We start from the raw sequence: 27965 nt of genomic DNA, 5'->3' as shown, positions 1-27965 counted from the left end.
CAACATTTCGTCATCTTGGTCGGATAACTGATTCTTCTGGAGTTCTAGATTCATGGATGGATGGTGTAACTCGACACCGGCTTGGCTTGGCCGGCTCTGTATTGTGCTTCCTGCGACCGGTCAGAGAGCTTGAGATTAGGTACTGCACAGCGGGGGAAGTTGAGGAACCAAGGTTGACAGAGTGACAAAACTTGCTTCCCACGACACTACAGGGGAGCGCAGTACTGAGTGATGATTAAATTGGTGTCAATTTCTCTAAGCAACTGTTGCCTATCAATTTAGTTACAACTGCTTGAGCACATTGTATCCAGGATAGCACCTCATTTTAAGGTTGCACACTGCCATGTTGACCGGTCTGCGTGATATGCACGTGAATATCACGGGACAATCGACCAAAGCTTCCGCCCCCAATCTCAGCCGAGCCGTTCCAGGCTGGCAGCGCAGCAAAAAGCAAACATCGCATCTCTTTCCCAACTCATTCTTTCTTTCTCCTTTTTAATCTTGTGATCGTCTCGCACACAGTCTTACCGGGCGTATCCATGTATTCTGAAGCTCGGAACATTTTTGAAGTCGTTGACGATGCTGTCCCTGCTTCAGACACCGGATGGGATGATTCTGTGGTGAGCACATGAACGTCCTGCTGCCTATTTCTTCGGTTGCACGCCTCCACTTTTGCCCTTGGGCAGGGCTCAGGCTCAGGCTCGGGCTCGGGCGTGGGCAGGCAAGGGCGTCGTCGCACGCCTCACTCCTCACTCCTCACGCAAACCATCCGTCGTGCCTCTCAACTCTCTCCTTTTCCTCGTTTCACACCGCACACAGATGAATAAATCTCTCATACAAATTGTTAGTGCCATGCTGTTCTCGCTCTCGTACTCACACATTTCCTCTTTTCGTCTTTTGATTCGATGACTTGACCGCTGCTCTGCTTGCGCTGCCGCATTGCTCCCCTATCTTCCAATCACAGGGGCGGATCGACCAGGTCAGGCTTTGCCCGAGTTTGCTCACCGAAATCCTGGTCAGCAGTGCAGCCAGCCAGCCCCTCAACCAAGGAGATAATCTGAGGCAACCCATTTTCCCCATTTCTCTCTCAGTCCGCAATATAGCATGGTTTGGAGTCTGCCTTGTCGTCCGTATTCCTGCGAACCAGACTTTTCCTGTATCTCCAGATCCAGCGGGAATAACCACGAGCTTGCTGTCGCCCCGTCTAGTTCGCCCAGGACGTGAAGAGCAGAGACGGCGACGAGGTCCCAGCTTTACGGCTCAATGTTCGCTGCCCGTGGGCAAATAAACAGCTTTTCTTAAGCCCCACTGCTGCAGGAAACTCCACGAGCTTTGCGGTCGTTCGGGAAATACGCCGAATCGTAAATTGATCCATCGTTTGATTGTGGAAAATAGTCTCCTGGTTCGAACTTTCTTGACGATCTCATGTGTTGTCCTAGCTAACGCATTCCAGTCACCATGGGAAGCCAATCGAATTACCAGCGCGGTGGTAATCGCTCAGTACGACAAATCTCCAAGTCTAGTGTGTATTGTTTCTGTTCTGATGAGCATACGTTTAGTTCCCTTCACTGGCTTCCATAAGTTCGATGGACCAAGGACAAATGTACACAAGGGAGATGGGACCTCCCTCATCGGATTTCCCTCCCCAACCCGTGGAGATTGATTTGAATTCGTCCAGGACATTACCGAACCCTTCGGTCCCTGCATCCATGCAGTGGGAATTACTTTCTTCCCCAGGATATGGAGATGTCTCTTCTTATGGAGGATCTAACATTCCCAGAATGTCGACAATGCCAAATGATGTGCAGAGCCGTGGACCATCGGACAATCCGCTGATAAATTGGTACTCAGCTAATGATGGACCCTGGGCACCTTTCCCAAAGGGCCCAGAGTCTGCCACGGATGAACGTCTGTTACTAAAGCAGGCAAATAATCGAAATGTGTCTTACTCAGGTCAGTATCGCCATCAAAATCAATCGGACGCCTCAAATTTCCACTTTGGAGTTCCACATTCGGATTCTGGTTATGGCACTCGCCGCAGTGTTGGAAATACTTCCGTATTCAGTGCAGATGTCCACGATAGAGACCAGGATAGTCATAGTATGGTTGGTCCATCTCAGGACTTCTCATCTTTCGCTCATGGATATCATGAGGTATTGCAACAGCGTGATAGCAGAACGAGTGGTACATGGAGCCCCCCAACTTCCCATTCAGTGGAGTCACCTGGTCTGGTCTGCCCCACGTGCCACAAGCAGGTCAAGACACAATCAGAGTTGAAGTACGATAAACGGAGCAGCAAGACCGATCAAAGCTAATTAGATGCAGGAAACATGATTTGCGGCATCGGAAGCCATATGTGTGCGGAGTTCCTGGTTGTCCTCGTACCCAAGGATTTAGCACCACGAACGACCTAGATAGGCATACGAAGAGCAAGCATCCTTCAGCCATTCCGGAGAATGCACCCACCAAGAAATATCGATGTCTTGTCCCAGGATGCAAATCAAAAGATAAGGCATGGCCGAGACTCGACAATTTTAGGAGTCATTTGAGGCGTGTGCATGAAAACTTTACTAGCTTTGAAGAAAACCTCGATGAGATCATCAGGAGGTATGTGAACTATCGTAAATGCAAGGCTCAACTCTACTGACAAGAGATAGGGCTGAATTTTGGGAGAGAAGTGGCATCATTTCCGAACCAGAGGTGACTAACCATCAACTTCCTATCCCAGAAGAAAGTAGACCAGCACATTCCGGGCATGGAGGTCTTCCAAGACAGACAGGACAATATCCGGATATCATGGATCGGATCCAAGATTACAGCCCACAGCATGGACCACAATCTGCATCTTTTGATAGTACTGCATCCTCACCAGAGGAGAAATCCCCTCAGTCGGAGGAGTCTCTGCCAACAACAGTTCAGCCGGTTGAAGTTTTCCCACCTCCCGCTCAGATCCCTGAGAGGAGGATGACATTGAATGATCTCCTATCCACCAATCTTGACCCTTCTCTAAAGGCATCTGAACAGGCGAGGTCAAGCTTGTCAGCAAAGGTCAGCCCCCAAGGTAAGGCAGCGAGGCAAACAGTCCCAGCCACAGATGCCACTTTGACAAAAGTGATCCAAAAGGCACTAGCTGCAGTCAATGATGCCCCCACGGAGCCCTTTCGGAATCAGGAGTCCGAAAGAACCAGTCTGCCCACCCAGAAAGTAGCCCCCAGAGAATACAGTTCCGCTAATCCAGATGCGGCGACTTTGATTACCAAGGCCAGTCCTATGAAGCTTGCAGACACCCCGTCTGAGGACACTTCCAAGGATGACGAAGCCCAGAAGAAGGCTTCGGAAGTTCTGAAGATCATCCGCAAATTGGGATTTACTGTTTCAAAAGATCCCACACAGGCTCCTAAAGTCCAAAACCCTGGGTCTGTAGCAAGTAACAAGAGCGAGCACCAGGTCACCTGCCCGATCTGTCAAAAGTTCACAGGACGGCCTTGCGAGTTAAAGTATGATATCCCAACGTCTGTCGAACCATTGCTAACGATTCTAGAAAACACATGAAGCGTCACGAGCGGCCCTATGGCTGCACATTCCCAACGTGCAACAAAGACTTCGGCAGCAAGAATGACTGGAAGCGTCACGAGAACTCACAGCACTTTCATTTGGAGATCTGGCGATGTGACACGGAACGACCTGAAGGAGGCACTTGCGCAAAGGTCTGTTACCGGCGCCAGACTTTCCAAGACCATCTCAAGAAGGAACATCAGATCTCCGAGCCTGAGGATGTGAAGAAGAAAATTGATGACTGCCGGATCGGCCGGAATTGTCAATCTAGGTTTTGGTGTGGTTTCTGTAAGAAGCTCGTCGACTTGAAGAAGAAGGGTTTGGATGCTTGGACCGAGAGGTTCGATCATATTGATGACCATTTCATGGGACGGGCCCCGTTCCCTAAGCAAGGGATCCAGGATTGGGTTCCAGTGGATAGTGATAAACCGAAGGGAGATGTTTTGGTGCCATCTCCACTTGGATCTGGAGCTGGATCTCCTCCGAATGGACATGCTGGATCCCCATCTGGTTCTGAAGGCCAATCATCGACCAGTCCGATACATATCCATGAGAATTCTAATACTCTCAAAAGGCGGGCCACAGATGAAGCAGAAGGAGCGAAACCCCCCAAACAAGCCAGTTTTTACAAAGACTACGAGGCGAGAGTGTACTGCGTAAGCTCCCTCCTCACTTATTCACTCACGCCTCTTCTACTTCACCCTAGAATACTGAACTGACAGAAGAGATAGTGCCAATGTCGCGAACCCTACAATCTCAAGTACTACCAGAGCTGCACCACATGCACGGATTGTCACAGTTTCTGCGATAATTGTCCCAAAGAAGCCGTGAAGATTGTTGATAAGATGCCGCCAGCTGCATAATTGGAAGTGATATTTGTGCTCAGTTTACTTACATCTCTATCTTCCTGCTGGTTTGTGCTGCATTGATAGTATTTCTGCTGCTCTTTTTTTGAAGTATCTCTCTTATGATCTACGAAAATATCTGTTTATGTTTATTCTATTTCCTTTTTAACGATTATGTTGATGATACATGTACCAAAAGAAGTTTTTTTTTTCCCTCTTTATTTTCTTAACGGATTTATTCAAGGTTGGATGGAGATGTGAAATATTAGACATGTGCAAGCAAGTTTTCTTGGATGGCGCTGGAGGATGGGAAATGGAATACCACTTCGTCTTGTCGTGTTTTGCTTGGGTAATTGCTGTTTACGAATCTCATGTATTGTACTTTTACGAGGAAGACCTTACGAGGCAGAACCAGAGCGGTGCATCTAATGACTATGATAATGATCAACCTTTTGTTTTCTCTGATATCAAAATTCCACCACTCTGAAGTGATCCAACCAATCGACCGCATCGCAGAATTTTCAAATGAGCAGCGTAGCGTAGTAGAGCATCACAGCTCAAACTTCCAATATTCACAACCCCAGAACCCCAATCCCAAGCCCGAGAAGGTAATCTTGCCCCAACCGGAACTCATCCCATCTCTTCTCATTCACTTCACCTCACATCACATCACACACCTCACACACCTCACACACATCACATCACAGCACAACACAGCAAAACATACCATAGTAATTTACCAGCCCAACTTAAAAGCCGCACTCGCACTCGCACTATCCATCTATCCCCCTTTCAGACACCGAGTCACTCACCCCAGCCCAGCCCCCAGCCCCCAGCCACCCCTGTACGTCCTCTCCTATCCTCTCCTGTCCTGTCCTGTGCGCTGCACCTCCCCGGGCACCGCATCGCGGCTGGGCGGTCCCTGTAACGAAAGCGAATCATCTCTCTACCCCGCACACCATCTCGTCACAACCCGGTGAGCTGGAGTGTGTTAGTTAGATAGGCTCGTAGGCTTTTCTGGGGCTCTGCTGGGCGATATGGGCGATATGGGCGATATGGGTATGGGTATGGGTGAGGGAGGAGGGACAGGAAGGATGGATGGGGGGAGGGACAAGAGGGAGGGATGGTTCGTTCATGCGCCCAAAATCAACAAACTACTAGACGCCAAATAAATAGTACCAGGAGCGAGCGAGATAGATTCCTTCTTTTCCTTCGACGATTTAATATCATACATCCATTCATTCATACACTAGGCATGATTTCTCACACCGGTTACCTAGTGTACCTAGTGTACCTAGTGTACCTAGTGTACCTAGTGTACATACACATCCATCCCATTTCCCCAGCGGATATCTACAGTAGGGAGATAAATGCCGAGCATGCGGGCGTGTGTGCGTGTGTGTGTGTGTGTGTGTGTGTGTGTGTGTGTGTGTGTGTGCCTGTGTTGAAGATCTGGATTCCATTCATTCCTCACTCCCTCCTCCACATCTTCAGACCAAGAAAGAGAAGTTCCTGAAATGGAAGATATGGCTTTCATGGCTTTCATGGCTTTTTCGGCTTTGGATTTTGCCCGCGTTGGTAGGCGCTGTACATACAATTACAGAGGTATGCATACACTTGCTGCATACGGGAGGGAGATGTTGCATAGATGCTGCATATTTGTGGTTTTGTATTTATAGCTTAACAGCGAATAAAACTGGGTGATATATAACTAAATATGATGGAACTCAACCAATAAATAGGAAGGGGAGGCTCTGCTCTGTTTTCTGCTATTATTTGCTCTGGGGGCTGGGTCTGATGCAACACCAGCCAGCCGCTGCGGAGTGGACGTGGATATATTGGGGGCTGAAGATGTTGGTGGTTGGTGATCGTTCCCAAGATGAGACGACTCTTGGACGAGAAAGGGGATGGAGAATGTGGAGTGGGAAAAAGCAAATATGGGATATTGAGGTTGTGGTGGTGGTGGTGGTGGTTGTGGAAGAGGAGGAGAGGTGGAAATAGATTCTGGCTGGACTCGGTTGGGCGGTACAAAGAATCGAATCGATTTGATCCAGGGCGAGCCAGACAGAGAAAGTGAGTGCATATTTCATATTCGAGTATCCATCTCGTCGCTCTGTTTCGGTTCAAGAAAACTCTTGATTACCTACCGAACTGTAGGTTTCATAGTCAGAAAGGACAGTAGGCAGATACGTACCAGCAAAAGCCCCGCCATCAAACGGAGGGAAGTCATCTGAATCAGAGAAGAAAGTCTGCCTGGAACGCCTTGTTCGCCTCGCGGTGTTGTACAAGTTACTAGGTAGTTACAGGGGAGGGAGGACGCTAAAAAGCGGGATGAGAGATCGCTGGAAGGGAGCTACAGTAGAAGCGAAGGGCAGGCAGGGCAGCGCAGGGCAGGGCACTAAGCCCCCAGTCTCAGCGGTCTGACAGTTGGAGGATAGTGACGGGTGGTAGGGAGGAAGTGACAAGTGATGAACAGTTCTTCGACCTTTGACGGTTTCGAACTTTGAGTTTTGGTGGCTTTTGAGTAAAAGGAATGATGATGTGATGTGAGGGGTCTCGGATGTGCTTCTAGAATAAGCCTGATCATGAGAGCGAGACAATGGTTTGGTGTGGGAGGTAGTAGTGAGTAGTGATAGGTACTTATACCTCACCTACCTAGGTAAAAACCTGGTGATGTCCGGATACTGGGAATGGAAAGGAAAGAAAGCACAGTACTCAGTAGCGGCGAAGAGTGAGACCACGACGATCAATCCATGCATCGATCCTTTCCCGAGTACAGTCCTGTATCCATTCAACCCAAACCAAACCCAATCTCAATACGTTCAGCGAACCATAGGTGATTTCCAGATCGAACCTACTTTCCTTCGTTAACCTTAATCATAACTTACTTTGCTACCCTGCGCTGTAAGTTACTGCATCGTGCCGAGTCAAGCTTGATATGCCCTCTGTCCATCTGCCGCTGCCCTTCGACTTCAAATCCACCTGCAGTGGTGCAACCCACCCCCAGAGCGAGCCACAGGGGCGCAGTCCAGCCAGGGCAGAACAACGGAACAGGTAACGAAGTAACTGTTAACACACCACACCACACCTCATTGTGACACTCACACACCCGCCGCACTCACAGCACATCCACCACAAGCAAAATCCACCTGGCCAGGAATGCATACCTAGCATGGCATGGCATGGCCTGGCATCGCATATGCAGCCAGCTAGTAGCTACAGTAGCTACCCCTGACCCCTGACAACGGCGGATATGTATCATGGCCGCATCCTGCATCCTCGCTCGCAGTGGTGATGTTTTGGGTTCTGTTCTGGGTTTCGTTTGTGGGCTGGCGAAAGTGGCCGGGCTTGCATGCTGTACTGGGCTGGCCTGCGCCCTCCTCTCCCTTTCGTGCCCTCCATCCATCCATCCGTCCTCACGCCATTGGCAGCATCCACCACTCGGTCTGGCGTCCTAGGACACGACGTGTGCACTTTTGCATTAGGGTGGACTTGCGGCTCTGCTCTGCTCTGCTCTGCTCTGCTCTGCTCTGCGGAGGACTCACTTCCCGCGCTGGTGTTTCTGTCCTTCGGTATGGGCTTGCACCTGGCACTTGCACTTGCACTTGCACACCGGGAAGGACGAGTGACGACGCCGCCGCCATGGATGATGGGGTGGAGGGGAGGGGAGGGGAGCTCTAAATTCCATTCGACTGGATGGATGGATGGATGGATAGACTGCCCTGATCTACTGCATCGTATTGGATCGATCGGAATGCAGCAAAAGAAAGGGCAGTTCGGAGTTTCTCAGTAGGGTAGAGAGTGGTGTATTTTGTGGAGGATGAGTCGGGAAAATAGTGCAGGGGCTTGGACTGACTGACCGACTGACATACTTACCTACCTACCCAAGTACTTCTCCCCCTTCGTCCCCATCCGATCATTTGTCTACTTTTACCTGGACGTCCTCCTTCTGCTCCATACTTTCCAGCTCTCCTGTTTTATCCTACCAACAGAACACTGCGCCGCTCTGGAAAAATCATCGACTGATTGACTTCGCCTCGTCTGTTTCTCTCGGTCCACCTGTTGACTTCTGGAATTCCAGACCTATTTCTGTATATGCGGAGAAGATTGTGCTGTAAAAAAAACCCTGTTGTGTACAAGATCATTCGATCCGGTGCTTCGGTACAAACAAAGAGGTTGTTTGTTCGAGTCGAGGATTCCGTGCATTGTATGTACCTACTTCTGTTTAGACTCCCTCTGTTTCTCTGTTTTCGTTGGTCTTTCGATATAAATACTTCGCCTCGGCCAATTAAGTGCGGCCCCAACAGCAGATTGCTGATACACAACATAGAACCTCGATATTGGAACAAACACCCACCTTGACCTGGGGATTGCTATTTGTACCGCGTCCTGCCCGGACACAATCCCATAATTCCCCGAGTCTATTTTCCGCTCTGGAAATTCACCTCAACTCCGATTTTCACACATCTTGTCACCTCCTCTGACAGCAAACTTTGGACGACCGATTGATTACCTAGGAGATGACATACAACATGGCACTCCATCATCCCCAGTTCTTTGACAACACGAACTCAGATGATCAGTTTGGTGAAGATCTTACTAGCATGGACTGGAATATGAACATCGACCCGTCCCTCGACAGCTTTTCTTTCCAACAAAATCCTCATTCACAACCTCCGATCTGTTTCCAGGTACAACAACAAGTTCAGCAGCAACTTGCTCCAGAAAAACAACACCCTCAACAGATTCAACATCCTACAATGCAGCGCTTTGTCAATGAACCACAACGCCAGTTCTTTACTGCGCCAAATATACCCCAGGACATTCTCAATCTGCAGCATGCTTCTATGCCTACATCTTCCCTTCCAAGAGCTTCTCACCAGAGAATGGCTTCACCTTCATTTTCACATGATCTCACTTCGAGTAGTGGTAGTGCGAACAGCCCACCTGCTGAACAGGACTTCTACCCTGAGAACGGGCACTACGCAAATGGAACGGACAACCCGTATTACAGACAGTCATTCCCAGATCCCCAAGGTGGACCGGCGAGCTACCAGGCTTATGCTCTTCCGCAACAGCAGGGCTTCTCCTGTGTTAGCATGGACCAAATTCAGGGCTTCGTCGATACAGATGATGGCTATTTTGAACACGAGGAAGACTTAGGAGAGGTAGCTATGAAGTGTGACTACGCAGTTGAGGTTCATAACCACAGCCAAACCAACATGAATACCTCTACTTCATCCCAAGGTTACTGCTACCCCTCAGACGAAGGAATCGGCGACTCCATCCAAGATGAAGCCTCCCCAAAGAACACCATCCACGTCGACGACACCCAGATATCCGACATCGACGCCGAAGCAGACATGTCCGACATCGACGCAGAACCCGAACACATCCCCTCGACTCCCGCCTCCGACACCGAATACACACCCAAATTAACACGAACCCGCAAACGCCGTCCAACATCTCCCAACACCAAGACCCCACCCTCTCAAAGACGTCACCGGATCTCCAAGACCCCCCAGAAGACAAAGGGCCAAATCACATGCAAATCCTGCTCGCACGCGCCCTTCAAAGACACAACCTCTCTACAGCGCCACATCGCATCAGCACACACCCGCGCCTACGTCTGCGTATTCGACTTCGCAGGCTGCAACTCCACGTTCGCGAGCAAGAACGAGTGGAAGCGTCACGTCAGTTCGCAGCATTTGAACCTCACCGCTTGGGTCTGCGAGTTGGGAAGTTGTGGGAGTCATTACTCGAAAGCGGGGATCTCGATGCCTAACTCCAAGTCGAGTAATCACGGAAATGGAAATGGAAATGGAAATGGAGCAGGAACAATCACCCGCGGCAGCGAATTCAACCGCAAAGACCTCTTCACGCAGCACCTCCGTCGCATGCACGTCCCCGTCGCCGTCAAGCGCAAGAAAGTCGGTACAGACGCCGCGTGGGAAGAACATATCAAGCAGCTCCAGCAGACGTGTCTGAAGACTAAACGCCAAGCGCCGAACAGGCTCGCGTGTCCTGTTTGTGGGACTGGCTTTGAGGGGAGTGGATGCTGGGATGATAGGATGGAGCATGTGGGGAAGCATTTGGAGGCGCAGGCGTTGGGGAAGTGTGTTGTTAGGCAGGGGGATGATGCCTTGTTGTTGGAGTGGGCGGTGAGGGAGGGGATTGTGGAGAGCAGGGGGGATGGGAGTGCGAGTGGGAGTGGGGGGTTTAAGCTTGTGCTTGGTGGTGGTGTGGGAGGTGGTGGGCCTGGGAGGAAGGCGACGGGTGAGGTGGTTAAGGATGAAAGGAACGGAGATGAGGAGGAGGGAGATGCAGATGCGGATGCTGATGCGGAGTGTGAGGATGAATGAATAGGTGGTGAAGTTCAACCTTTACGAAATCACGAATCCACGAAACGGCGTTACGGCGAATGGGAGCACAACATGCTCTTCACGCAGGCACATACACATACGATAAAGTCTCGGACATTCAAAGTTCTTTCGGCTTCTCCTTGCTCTTCGGAATCTGGCGCTATCGGCTTGCAAATGACACAGTACATCGGGCGGGGGCGTTACTTTACTTTTCCTTCTCTTTTGCCTTTTTGCTTTCTCTTTCTCTTTCCCTTTCTCTTTCTCTCCTTGGGTTCGTCTTTACTTTGTAGTTTTCTTTTACACTTCCTTCCACGATGGTTTTTACCGCAGCAACAACGAATGATACAATTACGACTTTGAAGGCATAGAAATATTTGATGGATGGGTTCGGACGGGGGCAGGTAATTACAATGCGATGTTTTGCAATGCGATGCGTTGAGATACCACTCTTCCTTTTTCTTTTCCTGTACTGCTTTTTCTTTGCTTGATATCAATATTGCGAATTTGCGAGGATCTATCTGGAGTGGATTACGCAGCGCAGGGCAGGGCAGCGCCGGGCAGGGCGGGGCGGTTTGCGTGAGATGTAGCTACTAATGGAGGGTAGCGATGCTTTACTTTACTTTACTTTACTTTAACTGAAGTTAAGATGGATGGGTGGGTGCTATTAAACTATTAAACCAAATGAAGAATGTAAAAACACATACGATTCTTTTCTTTTCTTTGTTGTGTACTCCTCCTGCGTTGTGCGTGCGTGCAGCGTTATGCAAAATTGTGCATGCATGCATGCTTCTACCCTCTGAATTACCTACACTTTGGAGCTTCATTCACTCTTTCACCCATCCGACTTACAGAAGTCATAACCTCCTAGGCTGCATATACTTCACTTTCCTCATATCACATCACATCAGATCAGATCAGATCAGATCAGATCTGATGTCTTACTCTCATTCTTTTCTTTTCTCATCTCGAAATGTGTCTGTTGTGAAACCACTACGCTACTTACTTGATACTCACTGGCAGCTTTGCTTCATAATTAAGATAAGATCCATGTTTTGTTTGGTACCTAGGTGATTAGAACCATCTACGAGCTCCTCACCCACCCTGATAGGCCCCAAGAACGCACCCTCCCTTGCCTCTTCTCTACTAGAACGGCTAGCTGGCTGCCCATCCCTCAAATCTCGACTCAGCCTAGCTCGTGCACTTATCTAACGCAATACCTTAGAACGAACACACATATATACCACCAGATCCCATCCATCCCTCATAAGTGCCATTCAGCTTCAGCTCGGCTCCCCACCATGTACAGCTTGTATGTATGTATGTATGTGTATCTTTACTTACACATTAAGTTAGCCATCCATAGCATATTCCTGATACTTACTGTGACTCCTCAAATGAGTGAACCCCTTACACGATACATACATACATACATACATATGTCCATATAGCTATCTATCTATCTATCTATCTATCTATCTATCTATCCTGCAGCGACATGGAATATGGATACGGATAGGGAGAAAAGCTGGCAAGGAAGAAGTAAGTGAAGTGAAGTGATGGAATTGCGCTCCCTCATTCGCGAGTTAGTTAGTGGCGGGATGCAATTCCAGAACAAACAAAGTTAGCAAAGTCGGGTGTTTTGGAGGAGGAACTTGACCTGTGGATGGATTGGAGTTAGATTGGATTGGATTAGACGCGCGTTTCCTTCTTTTCTTTTCCTGTTGTTGGAATCCTTCGATTTGAACTGCAGGCCGCTTGAAGTCCAAGGGAATCCTTCTGCGTTGCAATGTTGTGCTGGCCGATTGATTGGCCTCGGGGGCTGCAGATATGGCCGCTGCAATATGTAGTTGTTTCGATTTTGTTCGGGCGGGCGACCTTGAGGCAGGCCACCAACGGCGCGTATCGTAAAGGTAAACAAGCTTATACTTGAATGGTGGAACAGTATGTAGGTAAGCACTAGCGAAGAAGAGCAGCGCAGATTGAAGGAAGGAAGGGAGGATGGGAGGATGGGGTGGAGATTAGAACGGCGCCTGTCCTTGGATATCATTCGTGTTCTCGGATACAGAGTTTGGGTGTGGCGTGGATGTTTCACGTTTGCTGTTTGTTGTATGTTGAGATGGAGTGAGTAGGCAGTAGAAAAGAGGAGGGGGGCCGTACTGTAGAGTTTCTGTAATTGGAATGAAGACATAACTTGTGGACTGTGGAATCAATCTATAAAAAAGTAGTGTCGCTTCGGAGAGTGGCTGGAATGCGGGAGTGAATATGAATCCTTTTGACGGTGGGTTTGCTCTATATCGTCTTGGGCTACGAAGCGCTTTGTGCACCTGGAGTTGGAAATGGAAATTGGAATGTGGAATGATCGAAGAGGTTCAAGTGTTTGTTTGATGGACCTCGCTTACTCTGTTAGACAGGAACTGACTGACAGAGAAAGGAGTTGAGGCACTCAAGAACGCCAGGGTAAAATCCAGAAACTACAAGGACTGGGAAGGTACATGCGTATCTATGTCAAAGAACATAATCCAGCCGCTTCTATTTATAATTCCATAAAGAACCTCAGTCACCAACAACCCAGGGACAAATACCTCATTCTTCATCCCGTCCCCATCGGAGATAAGCCCCGCCTTCCACCAAAGCCCCACCACACCACTAAGCGACCCAATCCTCACACATCGAGAGCCGCACTTTCATTATGCCCTATGGATACTCAAATAAGAACATTTCCAACATCAACCAAGCGGCTTTAGCTCACTTGGGAGAGCGCCAGACTGAAGTCCACTTCAGATCAACTGAAATCTGGAGGCACTGTGTTCGATCCACAGAAGCCGCAACATCTGCGGGTCTCAGACCACTGAGATCATTCGAACATTTCTTTTTGAATTTTTGGGGGCGTTTTGTGCCGAAGTGTGTGGGTGAGAGGCACTGGGGAGGAGCGACAGGATGCAAGAACGTTGCTTTTTGTTGTGTTTTGTTGGGTTCTCTTTGTAGGAATTTTTTGAAATTTTCTTCTGGAATTTCTCTGCCTTCCTTGTTGGTCTTTGTGCGAGCGGGGAAGCAGCTGCGCCCCCCGCCCCGGTAAAATTAGCCGAGACGGCCCCCTTTGTTGACTGAAGCTTGCAAGTAAACCTTCCTCCTCCTTCCTCCTCCTTCCTCTTTTGTTGTTGGTGAGCGAACTAACGACAGATGGAAATAAATCTATAAATAGATTTCGTTTCTTTAGAATTTTACGATGAAGTAGTTTTCGCCTGGAGAATCCAATCATGATGAATGAGGTCTTTCTTTATTCAACGCCGTTGATATTTCTGTGGGACGAAAACAACAAAGCTATCAAATCCAACAGACGTCAGTGGGTTACTGATACAGATATCCTGCCGATTCCTCATGTTTTTTCATTGAATTGGGCCGCGTAGCAGATGAAAGGAAATCCAATAGTAAATTATTGTCTACCAGGTCCAGGTATCGACAATCATTGGCCACCGTAATGATCTTTCAGATCTTCCAACTTATTGATTCTTGAAGTTGAATCTCAATCAAGGAAATGCAAGTATAAGTCAAGCAACTCTGTCATCTATCTTTTCTATCCCAAAATAAACATGTAAGTACACAAACTACCTATATATATCTCAACCAAAAATACTTTCAAGCATCAGAATCACCAACATGCGATTCGCCTCAATCCTCACAATCATCCCGGTAATTGCCCTCCTCGCAGCACCTGTAACCGCAGCAGTAATCCGCGACTTGACAGATTCCATGGTGTCGGCTTGGTTCAGTTCGGAACATCCGGAGGAAACCGTCGAGCCTGTAAACAGCAACCCACTATCGCTCATCGCCTGCACCGACCCCCAGTTCCTCGGCCAATGCTACACCTGGAAATCGAGGGAGGGGCATTGTGGTACGTGATTACCTACCCCCAGGTCGTACCCAGCACTTGAAATCTTCCTCCTCTCCACACTGAAAGACAGTCGTGTACTAATGGCTTTTGTTTCTTGCAGTCGATCTTGACGAGTCGTGGCTGAATAAAATCTCTGCGATTGACACGCAGGTGCCGCCCCAAGGCGGGACTCAAACATGTACGCTCTATTCGTAAGTTTCCTTCTTCTCAGCAGTGACTGATCTTGTGGAATTGCTGTTTATGTACTTCTAGGGAAACTAGCTGTGAAGGCACTGCAAAAGGGTTCACGAATGAAAGGATCGCTGATTTGTATCCGATTGGGTGGGATAACGTGGCGAGGAGCTTTATGTGTGAGGATGCATGGTCTGAACCACCCTCTGGGGAGCGTTAAGGTCTGGGGATGAAGTTGCAGGGGCATTCAGGTAGGGGGAGGAAGGGAAGCGGGTTTACTAATCTGGGGTATTGAACACATTTCCATCGTCATGGATTCCAGATCGTCACAATATTCTCTTCTTGCCATTATATATTACACCTCTTCAGCAGACATGCGCTCTTTTCAATCTATATATATCAAAGCAGTGAAGCTATTTCTCTGACCATGAGGATGATTCTGAAAAATATAGTTCCTTTCTTCATAGGGGAGCCATTTCTCGAGATTTGCTTCAGGGCCCGAAAGCAGAGAGCGACGTTTTCATTTTTTTTTCATTCTCTTTTCTATGGATTCATCGCCAAATATTCACTTTATCGATATCACTCTACCAATCCAAAGCTATTATCCCCATGTAATTGACGGACCAGTAAGCTATAAATGTGGTTCGATGTCTCATCTCCTGGTTCTCTCGAACAGCCACAACGCCACGATGAAAATGTATACAATCGAAAGAGATGTCAGAGATGATTATTCCTGTAGCCTCTAGACCAGAGGTGCTGTTTTACCCCTTACTTTAGGTCGTTCGCAACGACTGTCACCTCGTGGAATTCCACATTTCCGCCTACGTGAAGTAGAAGGGATTTGATGTCAACAAACATGTCACTGCCTAACTTTTTCCTTTCACAACATCATATTCTACGCAAAAGAACATAAAGTGAGCCCCGACACATGTGAGAGACTGAGAATGCTAGCACGGGAATAATCGCCAATGGACAAGACACCTAGATCCAGACAGTCTTGTACCCCTCGTTTCCAAAACCCCAACAACTGCCCGTAGACACACTGGAAATGGTGATAAAACTACTGTATATGCGTGCTCCTCCACCTACCCTGATATTTATGGGTCTAATTTTAAGATCGCCATGCTGATAATACTGGCTCTCGTGGTATTCATTGAAGTGGGCTCGCGAGCCAGCCGAGAAGCGAGTTCAAAACACAACATTAGACTGTAAGCGAGGGGCACATGCATGTATTGAACTTCCACGCCCATTGTATAATCGTTCGTGATTAATGAGTCTTCAGCCTTTCTTTGAAAGTTTGAGTACAACCGCAATCATGGAACCCTCTCCTCTCGCTGAAAGACACGCCGACCGGATGCGGCGTTTCAAACCTTGCCAAACGTCAACAAAGAGCCTGACCCCCAATCACAATGAAAATGGCATATTTCCTCATCCATAACGAAGAATAGTCTCATATTGGGAGCATTGGGATATTAGCTTCTATTAAAACTCGACCCAAAATATTAAATAAAGCCAAATTACTTGGCGACCGCCATTTGCGAGAATGGGGAACGATAATCAATATGAAGATATTGAATGTCATGACGAGACTCATGAAAATGAAGAGGCGAATCTTATCAATATCCAGTATAAGAGACTTCTCAAAAAGAAGAACGGGTTAGAGGAGAGGTTAAAAAAGATCGAAGAGAAGGCGGAGGAGATAAAGAAGGGTAGTAGTAAGAAAGCGAGGAAAGATAAAGCAAAGAAGGGGATTAAGATAGATATGCCTGCTCAAGCAGCTGCTAGACAGGCTGGAAATCTGGCAGCAAATTTCATTCAGACTGGAAAGACAGCGGCGAGCAAGCAGAAGGAAGTCGAGATTTAAACCTTCGATAATGTCGTAGGCGAGAAAAGCCTAGATGACTCGCAAGCTCGTAAGTATCTTAGACCATGACAACCCTTCGAGATGCAGTGCTAATCCAAGTAGGAAGCCGCAACGGCAAACATACCGCACAATTCTTCACCAAACAAGTGCTTCACTGGATGATCTCCTGTGTCAAAAAATGCCTGGCGCATATGGTAGCATCTCGCGCCGTGAATGGAATGACACAAGGTGACGCCCTAGCCGCAGTTTCCGCGGCAGAACGGTGCTATCTACAAGGCCGAGCAAGTCCATGATCCGGATCTGTCAGCTCAAGCATACTTGTGGGCTGCAATAGCAAACTTCTATCACGGCCAGAGCGAAGTAGCACAAGGCTACCTAGATAAAGCTGATGGGCTGAAGAAATACTTGAAGTGTAGTGCTAATCAGAGGGTCCTCGGCCTCTGGGCTCAATATGGTGTATTAACCAGGTCTGCTGACAGGAGGATGGAAGGGTACAACAAGAGATTTCAAACCGGGAAAGTCCATCTTGGGAGGCAGAGAGCATTGTGTACCGAAACGGCAAGCACTACAGGTTCTCAGAAATACAATCTCCTGAAAGTCAAGCCCTCGAACAACGTGAACGATCTCCCTGACATTGATACAGGTATGTACTTCCAGCAAATGAAGATATCAACACTGACGAGTAATAGACGGAGAAGTCATGGGTGAAGAAACCGACTCTGAAACCGATACCGAAACTGATGAAGAAGCAGAAGTTGTTGAGGCATAGAACAATCGAATCGCTGAAATTCTACTGAACGGGTTCAAAGGGTGTATCGAATCGACTTGTAGTCCAAATAACTCGTCAAAAACAAAAATCTAACAGGAAAGCACTTCAGACGTTCTAAAGAATGGCAACAAAACAAGGAACAAAATGTGATAAGAATCTGTGGACAGGGCATACTTATGCCGGTATGATTTGGGAGGCTAGACCTTGGGGAGATTATGTTATTGCTGTTAGTATTTTGATGCAGGTATTCCAGGTAGTAGCTGTAGGATAATGCAAATTCTTGATTATCTTCTGGTTCGAAATAATAGTATGATTTCGTTCTATGCCGATAAAATGCTGCTGAAAGGGACGTCCCAAAACCAGCTCGCCACGCCCATAGCCCCCAAGCTCATCGTAAGAGCCATGAGGAAATTAACCTCATTGTTATCTAGTATACCGACCGTGCCAGCCTCCACGATCCGACTCGGCTTCTCGTCTCCAAAGCTAGATTTCCGCCATTTCATGTTCGCATCATATTTATCCATTCCTCCCATCTTCTCATCTAGTTCCTGCTCGACTTTGGTATTTGTCGTATCCTGGGAGAGTATGGCGTCCTTGCCTTCGCCCTCGTTGAGCAGGTTTGCTCTGACCTCTGCTCGTTTCTTGTAATGCATGCTGTTAGGTCCTCCCGTCGAAATTAGCACTTTCTTTCCTCCATCTCCTTCCACGATTCGTCCTGTACGTGTATCAACCACACTCTGTTGCAGCCAGCCTCCAAGTAAGCTATCCAACACACTACCTAATGCTCCCCATATAGCCATAGCGAACGCGAATCGATTTCTCGCATTTAATCCCCATCCTCCTACCTTTGGCCCGCAAAATGGAATCAAAGCCACAGAAGCAGCAACGATAACTAGGGAACCTAACAATCCAGACGCCAGTCCGTGTAATGTCACACCACCATTTGTTCCTGGGGGCACTTCTCGCAGGTTCCAGGACGTGATAAGACGAGGCTTGCTCTTTGATAATATACCTAGTTCCGAGCTGAATGTGTCTGCTGCCACAGCAGCATAGTTCGCCACGATCCCCACAACAAGTAGATCTCCAGGCCACGAATAGCATGTCGAGCTTCTCAATACAACGCCTTTGTTTCGTGTATACAGTTGGTAGGCATGGAGGAGAGTAAGGACTGATGCGACTCCGGAGTTCGCGAGGACTATCAAAATGGTCAGCAGAAGTCTATATCCAGTAGCATAAAGCAGATCCTACCTTGCACATGTGTCCTTGCGCCTTCACCTCCAGAGCTGCCCGTGGCAGACATCGTTAGCTTTGCCTTAATATCATGCTTGACCTACAACCGTCAGCCGAGTCTCACAAACGAACGTCAGAAGCTGTAAGAACCTTCGTAACTCTCGTTCCAGCTAGGAAGAACACAATCAGAAGTGCGAAAGGCAAGCTCCATGGATGCACGGCGTGGGCAGCAGCTGTCAACACTGCTGCGATAATCCCCGCTGGCGTCAGCGACTTGTGTGAGTAGGCGCGGACCACCATAGCCAGTGTCACCGGCACTGCAATATATGCCTTCATCTTGAAGATTATGATGTGCGCAATAGTGGTGTTGGTGAGGCGTAAGATGGTGATGGTGATGCTGACCCAGCCCAGCCACATGCTTGTCAGAAGCCGGATTCCAGTCAGCCAGTGAGGTCATTTTCGCGACGCGAGTCTTCACAACCGCCACCGTCTCCCCACCCCTCCCCTCCATTGTTTCAGTACAGTACTGTAACCACGGAGCCACGCAACCGGCGGAAGCTTTATCGCTTGTCTCATAGAAGTAAATATTGTTTCGCTTGTTTGTTTACATCTTCCTTGTATAGGATTTCTTCAGCATTGCTCGCTCATCTCTCGCATCAGGGACCTTCAGCCACTTGGTAAGCTTAGTCTTGGCGAGACAAAAGATCCTTTTCCACACCTTCCGGCTTCATCCCAGTCTATGTTCCATACTAGGAAGCCACAGAAGGAAGCAAGTGCTCATACAGCTGTCAAATATCGGTCTGTTATCAGGAACTATTACTCAATGATCAAAGAATCTGCAAGGTGCCCCGCGGCAAACTTTATTAGAGAACTGATAACAGCATCCTGCAGTAGTGGGATGCAGCTATCTTCATGTCAATAGCGGGGAGCTGTCTGGGCATAATACGGACGAAAGCTCCCCTTCCCTCTTTCTCACCTTTCCGTCTCTCATTCCTCCGTTTCCCTGCTCTGGTATACACAGGATGATTTGTCGAGGGGTACTGGTCGCCGTTGGCGTTGCCTTCAATACCATTGGAAGCTCTGCCAGTAGGCATCTGTACAATACCAGTCAGATACTCGAGACACAAACTCTAGAGTCACCATATCCATACGAGTTTCCTGTCCTTCAAGATGGGGCCAATGCGAACAGCGGGCAGTTTCCGATGCCAAAGTGCAATGGCATCACGCTCGAGGAAGCCACTATAGACCAGTTACAGGAAGCGCTCTCGAAAGGAAGATTGTCGTCTGTCCAGATAGTTATGTGCTATATACAGAGGATATGGCAGACAGACGAATACATCAGGTAAGTTAATCGCACTTATTCAAATGCAAGTCTAACGGATCAAAGGTCGGTAATGGAACTCAATCCCGATGTCCTCGAAATTGCAGCTTCACTCGACCTGGAACGGAAGAATGGCCATGTTCGTGGTTCACTTCACGGAATCCCGTTCTTGGTGAAAGACAACATAGCTACAAAAGATAAGATGGAGACGACAGCAGGATCATGGATGTTACTCGGTTCTGTGGTCCCAAGAGATGCACATGTGGTGCGACGATTGAGAGAATCGGGTGCTGTATTGATGGGCCATGCAACGCTCAGCGAGTGGGCAGATATGCGGACAAATGCATACTCTGAAGGATATTCTGCGAGAGGTGGGCAAGCTCGGTCGCCTTACAACCTGACTACGAATCCAGGAGGAAGCAGTTCTGGAAGCGGAGCTGCTGTTGCTGCCAATATTGGGATGTTTGCGCTTGGTACTGAAACAGATGGTTCTGTGATTAGTCCAGCTGAGCGTAACGCGTTGGTCGGAATCAAGCCTACTGTTGGCTTAACATCTCGAGCTGGGTAGGTGACATCCTGGCCATGGACTTCGCAGCTAACAACGCAGCGTCATTCCCGAATCTCACAACCAGGACACAGTGGGATGCCTTGCCAGAACCGTTCGAGATGCAACTTACTGTCTCGATGGAATCTACGGCCAAGATCCTCATGACAACTACACCCTCACTCAACAGGCACCGCCTGGCGGCTATACGCAATTCCTGACCTCCAAATTTTCTCTCAAAGGCGCAGTCTTCGGTCTCCCCTGGCTCACATTCTGGCAATATTCTTCTCCGGAACAGCAAAGCACTCTTCTCTCCCTAATCTCCCTCATCGAATCTCTCGGCGCCACCATAATAAACGGCACCGAACTCCCCTCCCGCGAAAAGATCATCAACCCTGAAGGCTGGGACTGGGACTTTGGCACCACTCGTGGCTACCCAAACGAATCCGAGTACACCGTCGTGAAAGTCGATTTCTACAACGACATCCGCGCATACCTCGCTGAACTCAATAATACCGATATCCGCTCCCTGGAAGACATTATGCAATACAACATCGACAACGTCGGCACCGAAGGCGGTCTCCCCAGCGTCCATCCCGCATTCGCAGGAGGTCAAGATGGTTTCAACGCCTCCCTTCAAAGCGGCGGTATAATGGACGAAACATACTGGCAAGCCCTCTCCTTCATACACCGCGCCACGCGCGAAGACGGCATCGACGCCGCGTTATTCAACTCCGGCAATCCAGTCGATGTGCTTCTCGTGCCTAGCGATCTCGGACAGGTTACGAATGTAGCTGCTCAGGCGGGATATCCGCTGATCACGCTTCCCGCTGGAATTAATAGCGGGACGGGTATGCCGTTTGGGTTGGGGCTAATGGGGACAGCCTGGAGTGAGGGCGTGATGTTGAGGTGGGCGAGTGCGATTGAGGATGCGCAGTTTAGTGAGGGAACGGAGTTGAAGAGGACGTTGCCGAAGTGGTTGGATTACAGGGCAAGGAATGTGCCTGTCAATAATGTTTAGTGTAATGATTATGTAAGTAGAAAAGTAGGTATTTAGGGCAATACCTTTCAAAGTGAATATCAAACGTGCCATGTATTCCTTCTTCTTCTCATTGACTCCAACGCCGGTAACGTGTATTCCACACTGTATGTAGTCCTGGTCTTGGTCTATAAAACTACCTTCATCAGCCTCTGAGCACTCGTCCTCCAGCTCTGATAGTCAAAGACTATCATGAATCCCAATCTGGTGTGGCATGTTGTGATTGTTATACCGTTTTAGGCATGTTGAACTGCTGAAATCGGTCTGTCTTGCAATGCCATGTATCTCCTAAGAATCAGGACATATTTCTGGTCCTCTGAAGACCAGCCAATACCACAAGGATATGGAGCTCGTATTTTGACGGTGGTAGGGTCCTTAGCAACAATCTAGCCTTTGACAACAACACCAGTCATACCATCTTTAACGTAACTATCTCTTTTCTCATGCAATCAATGTAAATAAATCCCAGGGTGAAGAACATGGAGCAGCCAACCTAGAGCCTTTTCTTTCTGAACCCAAACAGCGCGTCCACAATTCTCCATCCTGGCCTTTCTCTTGAGACATTGTGGTGGACGTGAGTAGAAGCTTAATGAGTAATAACTTGGCTGCTTATATTGACATTCAGCGTTGAACTTAGAGCTGTGCCCCGATTTGAGGAATATCTCATGTCCATACATTCACTACAATCTGATCTGTTTCAGTCGAAAATAGAATAAACCCCGAAAAAATACCCTTCTTTAACGTTCGTCTGTCAGTATTTAAGTCCAGAGCCTGATAACAATAACGATCTTATATGGCGGCTCAGCGTCCTTATCAGGATTCTAGTACCGGAGGAGTTGCAGAACGGGTTGGTAGGCGATTTTCTGCTGCTGTGCCAGGCAGCAATTCAATTTTCACCCTGCAAGGTATCTCGCACGGGGTTGTTGTTGCTGGTTCACATGGTATATAATGAAGAGAACAGACTATGTTTAGATATTAGAATCTCCTAGTCGGGTAACAGATACGTGGATTGTCGGGATGCCATTCTCGTTTGAAAAGTGAATCCACGATTCACATTGTGAGGGGAATGAGGTAAGAGGCGGGCTAAATGACGTTCTTGTCTTGTTTCCTTTGTAACAGTTGATATAGCGTATGTAAGACCTTCTTAAAAGGTGAAGATGGTGGCTATTTTATAGACTGAGGATAGGGACAGGAGTTGAGAAGCATGGATGAATAGTTAAAGACATAGTGGAAGAAGGCAGCGTAAAACCTGATAGCCATCTTGGACCGGTATTGGAATGGGATGACGAGGAGCCAGCAGTTAGCCCGGTAAAGCATACCTTGAACGATAGTCATGGACTCAACATTACTACCGGGTAACTCGATCTAACACCGAGAAACAACCAGTTTGGAAGAGTGCGTGCGAGTAATTTGGCAGTACATTGCAGTACGGAGGACGCCTAAAAATGTTTGCTGTCAATTCATGCTTCGTTGTTGATATAGTGACGTGACCACTATCCACAGTTGCCCGCGTCAGCCTGTCGATTGTTTTTCACTTCCTACAGCTGGTCACCAATTTATTCTCAGTATTCCGTAAGTATATTTCTGGACGTTCTACATTGGTAACATAGAAGTTGCCAGCTGCTTCATTCTATATTGGTAGTTGGCAATCGAATGTTCAGTTCCTGGTGAAGGACGTAGTGGCTGCGTGCACTATTAATATGCTTTTGCAAATGCTTTTTGTGCCTTAATTTAATGTTAGGGAATCTGAATTGGAGACAGCACCATTTCACTTGCAAATTGTTGATATCGACTGGCCACCCTCCCACTCGCTCGCTTAACACAAGCACTGCTGCTCGTAGTCAGGGGCTGCGTTTTAGGCAACAATCGCTAAAACCGGGGGCATGTCCAGGCACAATGTCACTAAGACACGCCAAGAGCTCATGCCTGGAATCTCCAACCCAGCTCCCACGGCACAGTATCCCTATATGAAACCAGCGCACCCAACAAATCATTTACGTATCTACATCTCCCATCAAGCACGATCACCTTCCGTAGTATCATCATGGCCATTGAGAAACTCCCCGTAGAGGTGCTACAAGATATTGTATCATACTTGTCCAGTCAGTATACAAACCGGAAGGACCTTCTGAGCTGCAGCCAGACATGTCGGTCGTTCTGGGATGCTGCTACATCAACAGTTTATCGGGACATCAATCTACAATGTTACCATAACATGGAAAGGCTGTCAAAGAAGATTAAAAGGAGGCAGCTCTGTCTCATGAAAACCATTGCTGAGTATTTCCTCCCTTCTTAGAAATTCCTTTATCAAAAAGTCTGAACATGAACAGAAATCCAAATTTGGGCCTCCAGGTCAGGACTTTTCTGAACGATTCGGGTTATATTTCTCCTGGCATGGATGTGACTCGAAGGGGCGAAATAAACAAGCTTTTACTGATTGAGGCTGCAAATAACTTGAGATCTCTCTCCAAAGCCTCCTTCAACCTCAATCCTCTTGCTGTTCAAGTCGTCACAACACTGCCTTCATATCGAGAGCTGTCCGAAGTGACCCTCAATGGTTTCACACCAAGCAAACACATCTGGAAGAATTCCAAAACATCACTAAGAAAACTGCACTGGAAAAAAGCCGCACCACAGTATACATATCGCAGGGGTGGTCTTCAAGATCTACTAATCGAGCTTCGCCTGCTGTTCAAAGTCGTCGAAACTACATGCCCTGAGATGGAAGTCCTTGATTTTCAGCTCGCCCAAAACCATCATTATGAGCCTGAGACAGATACGGCAATTCCCACTGACCTGGTTTCCGAGTACAGTACGCTGCCAAATTCCACAGACGCTAAACTTCCCAAACTCCGGCACTTTGGGCTCAATTTGAAGGGCATCAGTACATATAGAGCAACTGACGATATCAAAACTTTTATTCTAGATATCGTTGGTCGTTATGGACACTCGTTGAATTCCATCACCATTCCAGGAGGGGACTACGGCTGGAGTAGGGAAGGGTTGGACTTTGTCCTGAAAGTGTGCTCCTTGGTACCAGACCTGCGAGAATTGAACTTGCTGGGTACCGACTTGGGTTCGGATTCAAAGACCAAATTGAGAAAATTCGAGGCACTTTGGGAACTGACTACCAGCCCAGCTACAGCCAAGATTGAGAAATTCTCGACCATGAATATCCATAATCACTTTTCCAGGGAAGCTGGTCAACTCTTCCAGAATTGGAAGAGCCTCAAGTTCTTGCAACTAGGAGATAAAGATAACACTGGTGGACCGTTTGGTGACGATGGCAGGCCCGATTTCGAGGCATATAGGCCTGTAAGCCACCTCCTCCAAACCGTGAAGGCATCTCGCACGCTAACATCATCCCAGCATATCCTAGAATTCATCAAAGCCCTACCCCCATCTCTCCAGGAACTCTTCCTGGAAATCAACGGGCACAGAATATGGTGCGACGAGAATGAAGACTTCGATCCTATGTGCCTCTTGAGCCCGGAGATCTTTCACGCCCTCCCTCGCCTCCACACCTGCGATCTCCACGCCTGGATTTCCAATAGAGGTGGTGGAATTGGTCCAACTCCTGAAAAGGGTGTCTTCTATAGACGTCTTCCAGGCGATGCGATGCGTCCCAAACAGCGCACAATCTGGACGTCGCGAATGGATAGTATCTACCAAGATGAGGATATACTGGTCAAGAAATGGTGTTACTTGGTTGAGGACGAAGCATTTGAGGGAGAGGATGCTAAGGAGATTTGGCTTGATGGAGCGACTTTTGCAGACCCGAGGATGGGGACGAGTAGGGGAAGTCCACCAGGGGGAACAGATTGGTCGTGGCCGTTCTGTGCAGATCTTATCCCGAGAAAGATTGGGAATTATGAGATGTTTAGATCGAAGTATTGAAATCGGTGTTGAAGACATGATGTCGGATAGGATTTTGGTCAAGTTTTCCGCACTATTTGGGGCAGCATAGATGAGAATCTCGACCTTAGATATGGTGCTGATGTGCAATTGGCTTCTATTGAGACACCATATAAACCATCAAGAAGGTCACAATCATCCCTTTGCATCCACAATATGAACCTCATCCAACATCCTCGCCTTAACCACCCTCTCCCTACTTAACCGATACGACTCCGGCAAATCCACCTCCTCACTTTTCCTCCCCAAAATCAACTCCACAGCCGCCTTCCCACTCAAACACGTATTCGGCATCCCATGCCCCGTAAATCCCGCACAAACAAACAACCCCTCTCCCCCACCAAGGCCCAACTCCTCCGTAACCTCACCAACCCACGGCCGATCATCCCGCGAGTACCCCATAATCCCACTCCATTCATAAGTAGCCTTCAGCTTCTTTTCTTCGCTCTTAATATCAACTATCACAGTAATCTCTTTCCGGAGATACTCAGCAGCAGGTAGATCAATCGACGAGTCGTCCGAGACGCCCAGTCCCGCATTCGCAGCATACGATCTGCCACCCCCGAACATGAGTTCGCCTCCACCCGCGCTGCTGCTATCCTTATCCTTGGAATACGGACGCTGGATCAGATAGTCGTCTTGATGTCTATTCTGCCTACCGTTCCCGATGAAGCCGTACGAGTACTCCAATGGCGGGTTCTCTTCACTCCCAGGCTTCATGGTAGATGGTGGGATGAGACTGCTCATCTCGCCTCGGACGGGTACGATTAGGTCGCTGAACGAGGGGAGGAGATGAGATGTGTATGCGTTGGTAGTGAGAAGGACTTTCTTGGTAGCTATCATGCCGCGGGACGTGTGGACTATCCAGGATCCGTCGGGTGCTTTTTGGAGATGGGTTACGGCGGTGTTGGTTTGGAGGTTGAAGTTCGGGTTGTCCTTTTCATTGCCGTCGAGTAATCGTTCTAGCATCCAAGAAACGAGTTTATATGGCCATACGCTTGCAGCGTGTTTCTGCAGAAAGGCACCTGCAGCCGTGGGGATCCTCAACTCGGCTAGTGATGGATTGGTGGATTGTGGTGTGATGACGGAGACAAGGTCTGACATTGAGGGATCTTGTTCTAAGAGGTCTTGAAAAATAGATAATGAGTGTTGGAACATCGTTGAGTCCATGTAGGCGTGTGCTACAGAAAGAGTTCGCCAGTCACAGGGAATGTTGTGTGTGGCGATGAAAGATTTGATGTGCTGATAGTTGCGCATCTCGAAAGCGCCGACAGCTGGGGGATTGCCGTAAATGAATGGTTGGCAGTGGCCGCCGTTCTATTGTAATGTTAGCATCTTCGATCAAGTTTGTATTCCTGCTTGAATTCATCTGTGTCCTTTTCTTTGAATGATATCATTGAGTAAAGAGTGCTCACCCGTCCAGTCGCACCCCAACATGCCTCCCTCGCCTCCAACATCACAACCTTCATGGCCTTCCCCACCTCATCTTCACGCACAAAATGAGCAGCACTCGTCCCAGACAATCCACTCCCCACAATCACCAGATCAGCTTCAGTAGGTAACGCCTCGGTTGTTCGATGCCCGAGTAAAATCTTAGAGGGTTGGCTATGCCAGAATGATTTGGTAGAGTTGGGAGTTGGCAGGCTGGCTTGGCCGGGGAGGAGTTTAGTGCCTGTCATTTTTCCTTATGTCAGACGTCTTTGTTTTAGTTTAACCTGTGATCTCTATTTTTAAGATGAGATGAGATGGAATTGAGTCCAGTTCAAGGTATAGAGAGATAAGCTTTCGGTATGAGTCGGCTATGTATGTCACGATCAAGCTTACGGAGCTCAAAGATGGGAGGCTGGTCCGAAGACTCCGAGTTCCGTGACGAACACGTGATGTTTGACCGTAGTGGCAGCTGGGGAGCCAATTGCTTGTAACTGGAAAGCTGAGTGATGGCTTTGAGTAGATGAACAGACGATAGATGTCGGTGTTTGTGGTTTGCGTGCTCGTGCGATCAATTCTTTCCAAGCTCTCAATTCTGTTCCCAGCGATCACTAAGGTTTATGAAACTTTCCCGAAAGGTCACCAGCTATTCTTCTCGCGAGGACATGCACGAAAATACGTCCTTTCATACATATTTACAGTAAGCCTTGCTATCAACTCTCGTCTTACATGCCTTGGAAACTTGTTACAATTCTTGTGGTGTTTCTTGCGGAATACATTCGTGACTTTAAGTCTCTCTGAAGCCTCTCTCTATCTGTACCCAGTCTTCGCTCCTCTCAACTACATGCATCTAATCGCTGAAGACCATCCATTACAAATACACTGTACAGCTCCTATCGATCTTTCGAGCCCTATTCCGTACATCGAATTACTCCACCCAACCCTCAGAATATCCTCTCGCTCAAGCTCGGACTTTTTCTCTTCCCCACTTCTAATCCTCCCACCAATTCCGTCCCAGATCTACCAGTAG

The 27965-nt window shown here is 48.1% G+C and overlaps 11 protein-coding genes and 1 non-coding gene across 13 annotated transcripts; 9 read left to right on the top strand and 3 right to left on the bottom strand.

Moving 5' to 3' along the window:
• The first annotated feature begins 299 nt into the window (after positions 1-299).
• Positions 300-4849, top strand: ONS95_003001 (uncharacterized protein). 2 transcript variants are annotated; one of them, XM_058496283.1, is made up of 6 exons: positions 300-1402; positions 1454-1500; positions 1560-2278; positions 2326-2607; positions 2658-3497; positions 3542-4849. In XM_058496283.1, exons 2-6 carry the CDS (start codon positions 1459-1461, stop codon positions 4272-4274), a joined length of 2616 nt encoding a protein of 871 aa, XP_058353534.1. In that variant the 5' UTR covers positions 300-1402; positions 1454-1458; the 3' UTR covers positions 4275-4849. The 2 variants fall into 2 exon arrangements, with proteins under 2 accessions (XP_058353534.1, XP_058353535.1); XM_058496284.1 differs by having other exon boundaries at positions 300-2278; positions 3542-4211; positions 4287-4849.
• A 1262-nt stretch (positions 4850-6111) lies between these two features.
• On the bottom strand, positions 6112-6483 carry ONS95_003000 (uncharacterized protein; the record flags this gene model as incomplete). The annotated part of the gene is made up of 1 exon (XM_058496282.1): positions 6112-6483. One exon carries the CDS (start codon positions 6481-6483, stop codon positions 6112-6114), a length of 372 nt encoding a protein of 123 aa, XP_058353533.1.
• Positions 6484-6990: 507 nt separating this feature from the next.
• On the top strand, positions 6991-11480 carry ONS95_002999 (uncharacterized protein). The gene is made up of 2 exons (XM_058496281.1): positions 6991-8607; positions 8731-11480. The coding sequence occupies exon 2, from the start codon at positions 8921-8923 to the stop codon at positions 10760-10762; it is 1842 nt and encodes a 613-aa protein (XP_058353532.1). The 5' UTR covers positions 6991-8607; positions 8731-8920; the 3' UTR covers positions 10763-11480.
• A 2016-nt stretch (positions 11481-13496) lies between these two features.
• On the top strand, positions 13497-13589 carry ONS95_002998. The gene has a single exon. It is a non-coding gene; the product is annotated as a tRNA-Phe (tRNA).
• An 830-nt stretch (positions 13590-14419) lies between these two features.
• On the top strand, positions 14420-15045 carry ONS95_002997 (uncharacterized protein; the record flags this gene model as incomplete). The annotated part of the gene is made up of 3 exons (XM_058496280.1): positions 14420-14654; positions 14755-14845; positions 14907-15045. 3 exons carry the CDS (start codon positions 14420-14422, stop codon positions 15043-15045), a joined length of 465 nt encoding a protein of 154 aa, XP_058353531.1.
• A 1323-nt stretch (positions 15046-16368) lies between these two features.
• On the top strand, positions 16369-16689 carry ONS95_002996 (uncharacterized protein; the record flags this gene model as incomplete). The annotated part of the gene is made up of 1 exon (XM_058496279.1): positions 16369-16689. The coding sequence occupies one exon, from the start codon at positions 16369-16371 to the stop codon at positions 16687-16689; it is 321 nt and encodes a 106-aa protein (XP_058353530.1).
• Positions 16690-16723: 34 nt separating this feature from the next.
• Positions 16724-17458, top strand: ONS95_002995 (uncharacterized protein; the record flags this gene model as incomplete). Its single annotated transcript, XM_058496278.1, has 3 exons — positions 16724-16738; positions 16930-17332; positions 17379-17458. 3 exons carry the CDS (start codon positions 16724-16726, stop codon positions 17456-17458), a joined length of 498 nt encoding a protein of 165 aa, XP_058353529.1.
• On the bottom strand, positions 17293-19220 carry ONS95_002994 (uncharacterized protein). The gene is made up of 3 exons (XM_058496277.1): positions 18839-19220; positions 18707-18788; positions 17293-18653 (listed from the first exon to the last, which is right to left on the bottom strand). Exons 1-3 carry the CDS (start codon positions 19103-19105, stop codon positions 17779-17781), a joined length of 1224 nt encoding a protein of 407 aa, XP_058353528.1. The 5' UTR covers positions 19106-19220; the 3' UTR covers positions 17293-17778.
• Positions 19221-21645, top strand: ONS95_002993 (uncharacterized protein). Its single transcript, XM_058496276.1, has 3 exons — positions 19221-20030; positions 20076-20573; positions 20617-21645. The coding sequence occupies exons 1-3, from the start codon at positions 19711-19713 to the stop codon at positions 21572-21574; spliced, it is 1776 nt and encodes a 591-aa protein (XP_058353527.1). The 5' UTR covers positions 19221-19710; the 3' UTR covers positions 21575-21645.
• A 1991-nt stretch (positions 21646-23636) lies between these two features.
• On the top strand, positions 23637-25489 carry ONS95_002992 (uncharacterized protein; the record flags this gene model as incomplete). The annotated part of the gene is made up of 3 exons (XM_058496275.1): positions 23637-23869; positions 23923-24907; positions 24962-25489. The coding sequence occupies 3 exons, from the start codon at positions 23637-23639 to the stop codon at positions 25487-25489; spliced, it is 1746 nt and encodes a 581-aa protein (XP_058353526.1).
• A 111-nt stretch (positions 25490-25600) lies between these two features.
• ONS95_002991 (uncharacterized protein) lies at positions 25601-27473 on the bottom strand. Its single transcript, XM_058496274.1, has 2 exons — positions 26923-27473; positions 25601-26824 (listed from the first exon to the last, which is right to left on the bottom strand). Exons 1-2 carry the CDS (start codon positions 27184-27186, stop codon positions 25643-25645), a joined length of 1446 nt encoding a protein of 481 aa, XP_058353525.1. The 5' UTR covers positions 27187-27473; the 3' UTR covers positions 25601-25642.
• ONS95_002990 (uncharacterized protein) lies at positions 27474-27965 on the top strand (the record flags this gene model as incomplete). The annotated part of the gene is made up of 1 exon (XM_058496273.1): positions 27474-27965. The coding sequence occupies one exon, from the start codon at positions 27474-27476 to the stop codon at positions 27963-27965; it is 492 nt and encodes a 163-aa protein (XP_058353524.1).

This window comes from Cadophora gregata (assembly GCF_030347475.1).
Source record: "Cadophora gregata isolate MNR1 chromosome Unknown scaffold_12, whole genome shotgun sequence".
NCBI lineage: Eukaryota > Fungi > Ascomycota > Leotiomycetes > Helotiales > Ploettnerulaceae > Cadophora > Cadophora gregata.
This window is presented reverse-complemented; position numbering and strand designations above follow the sequence as displayed.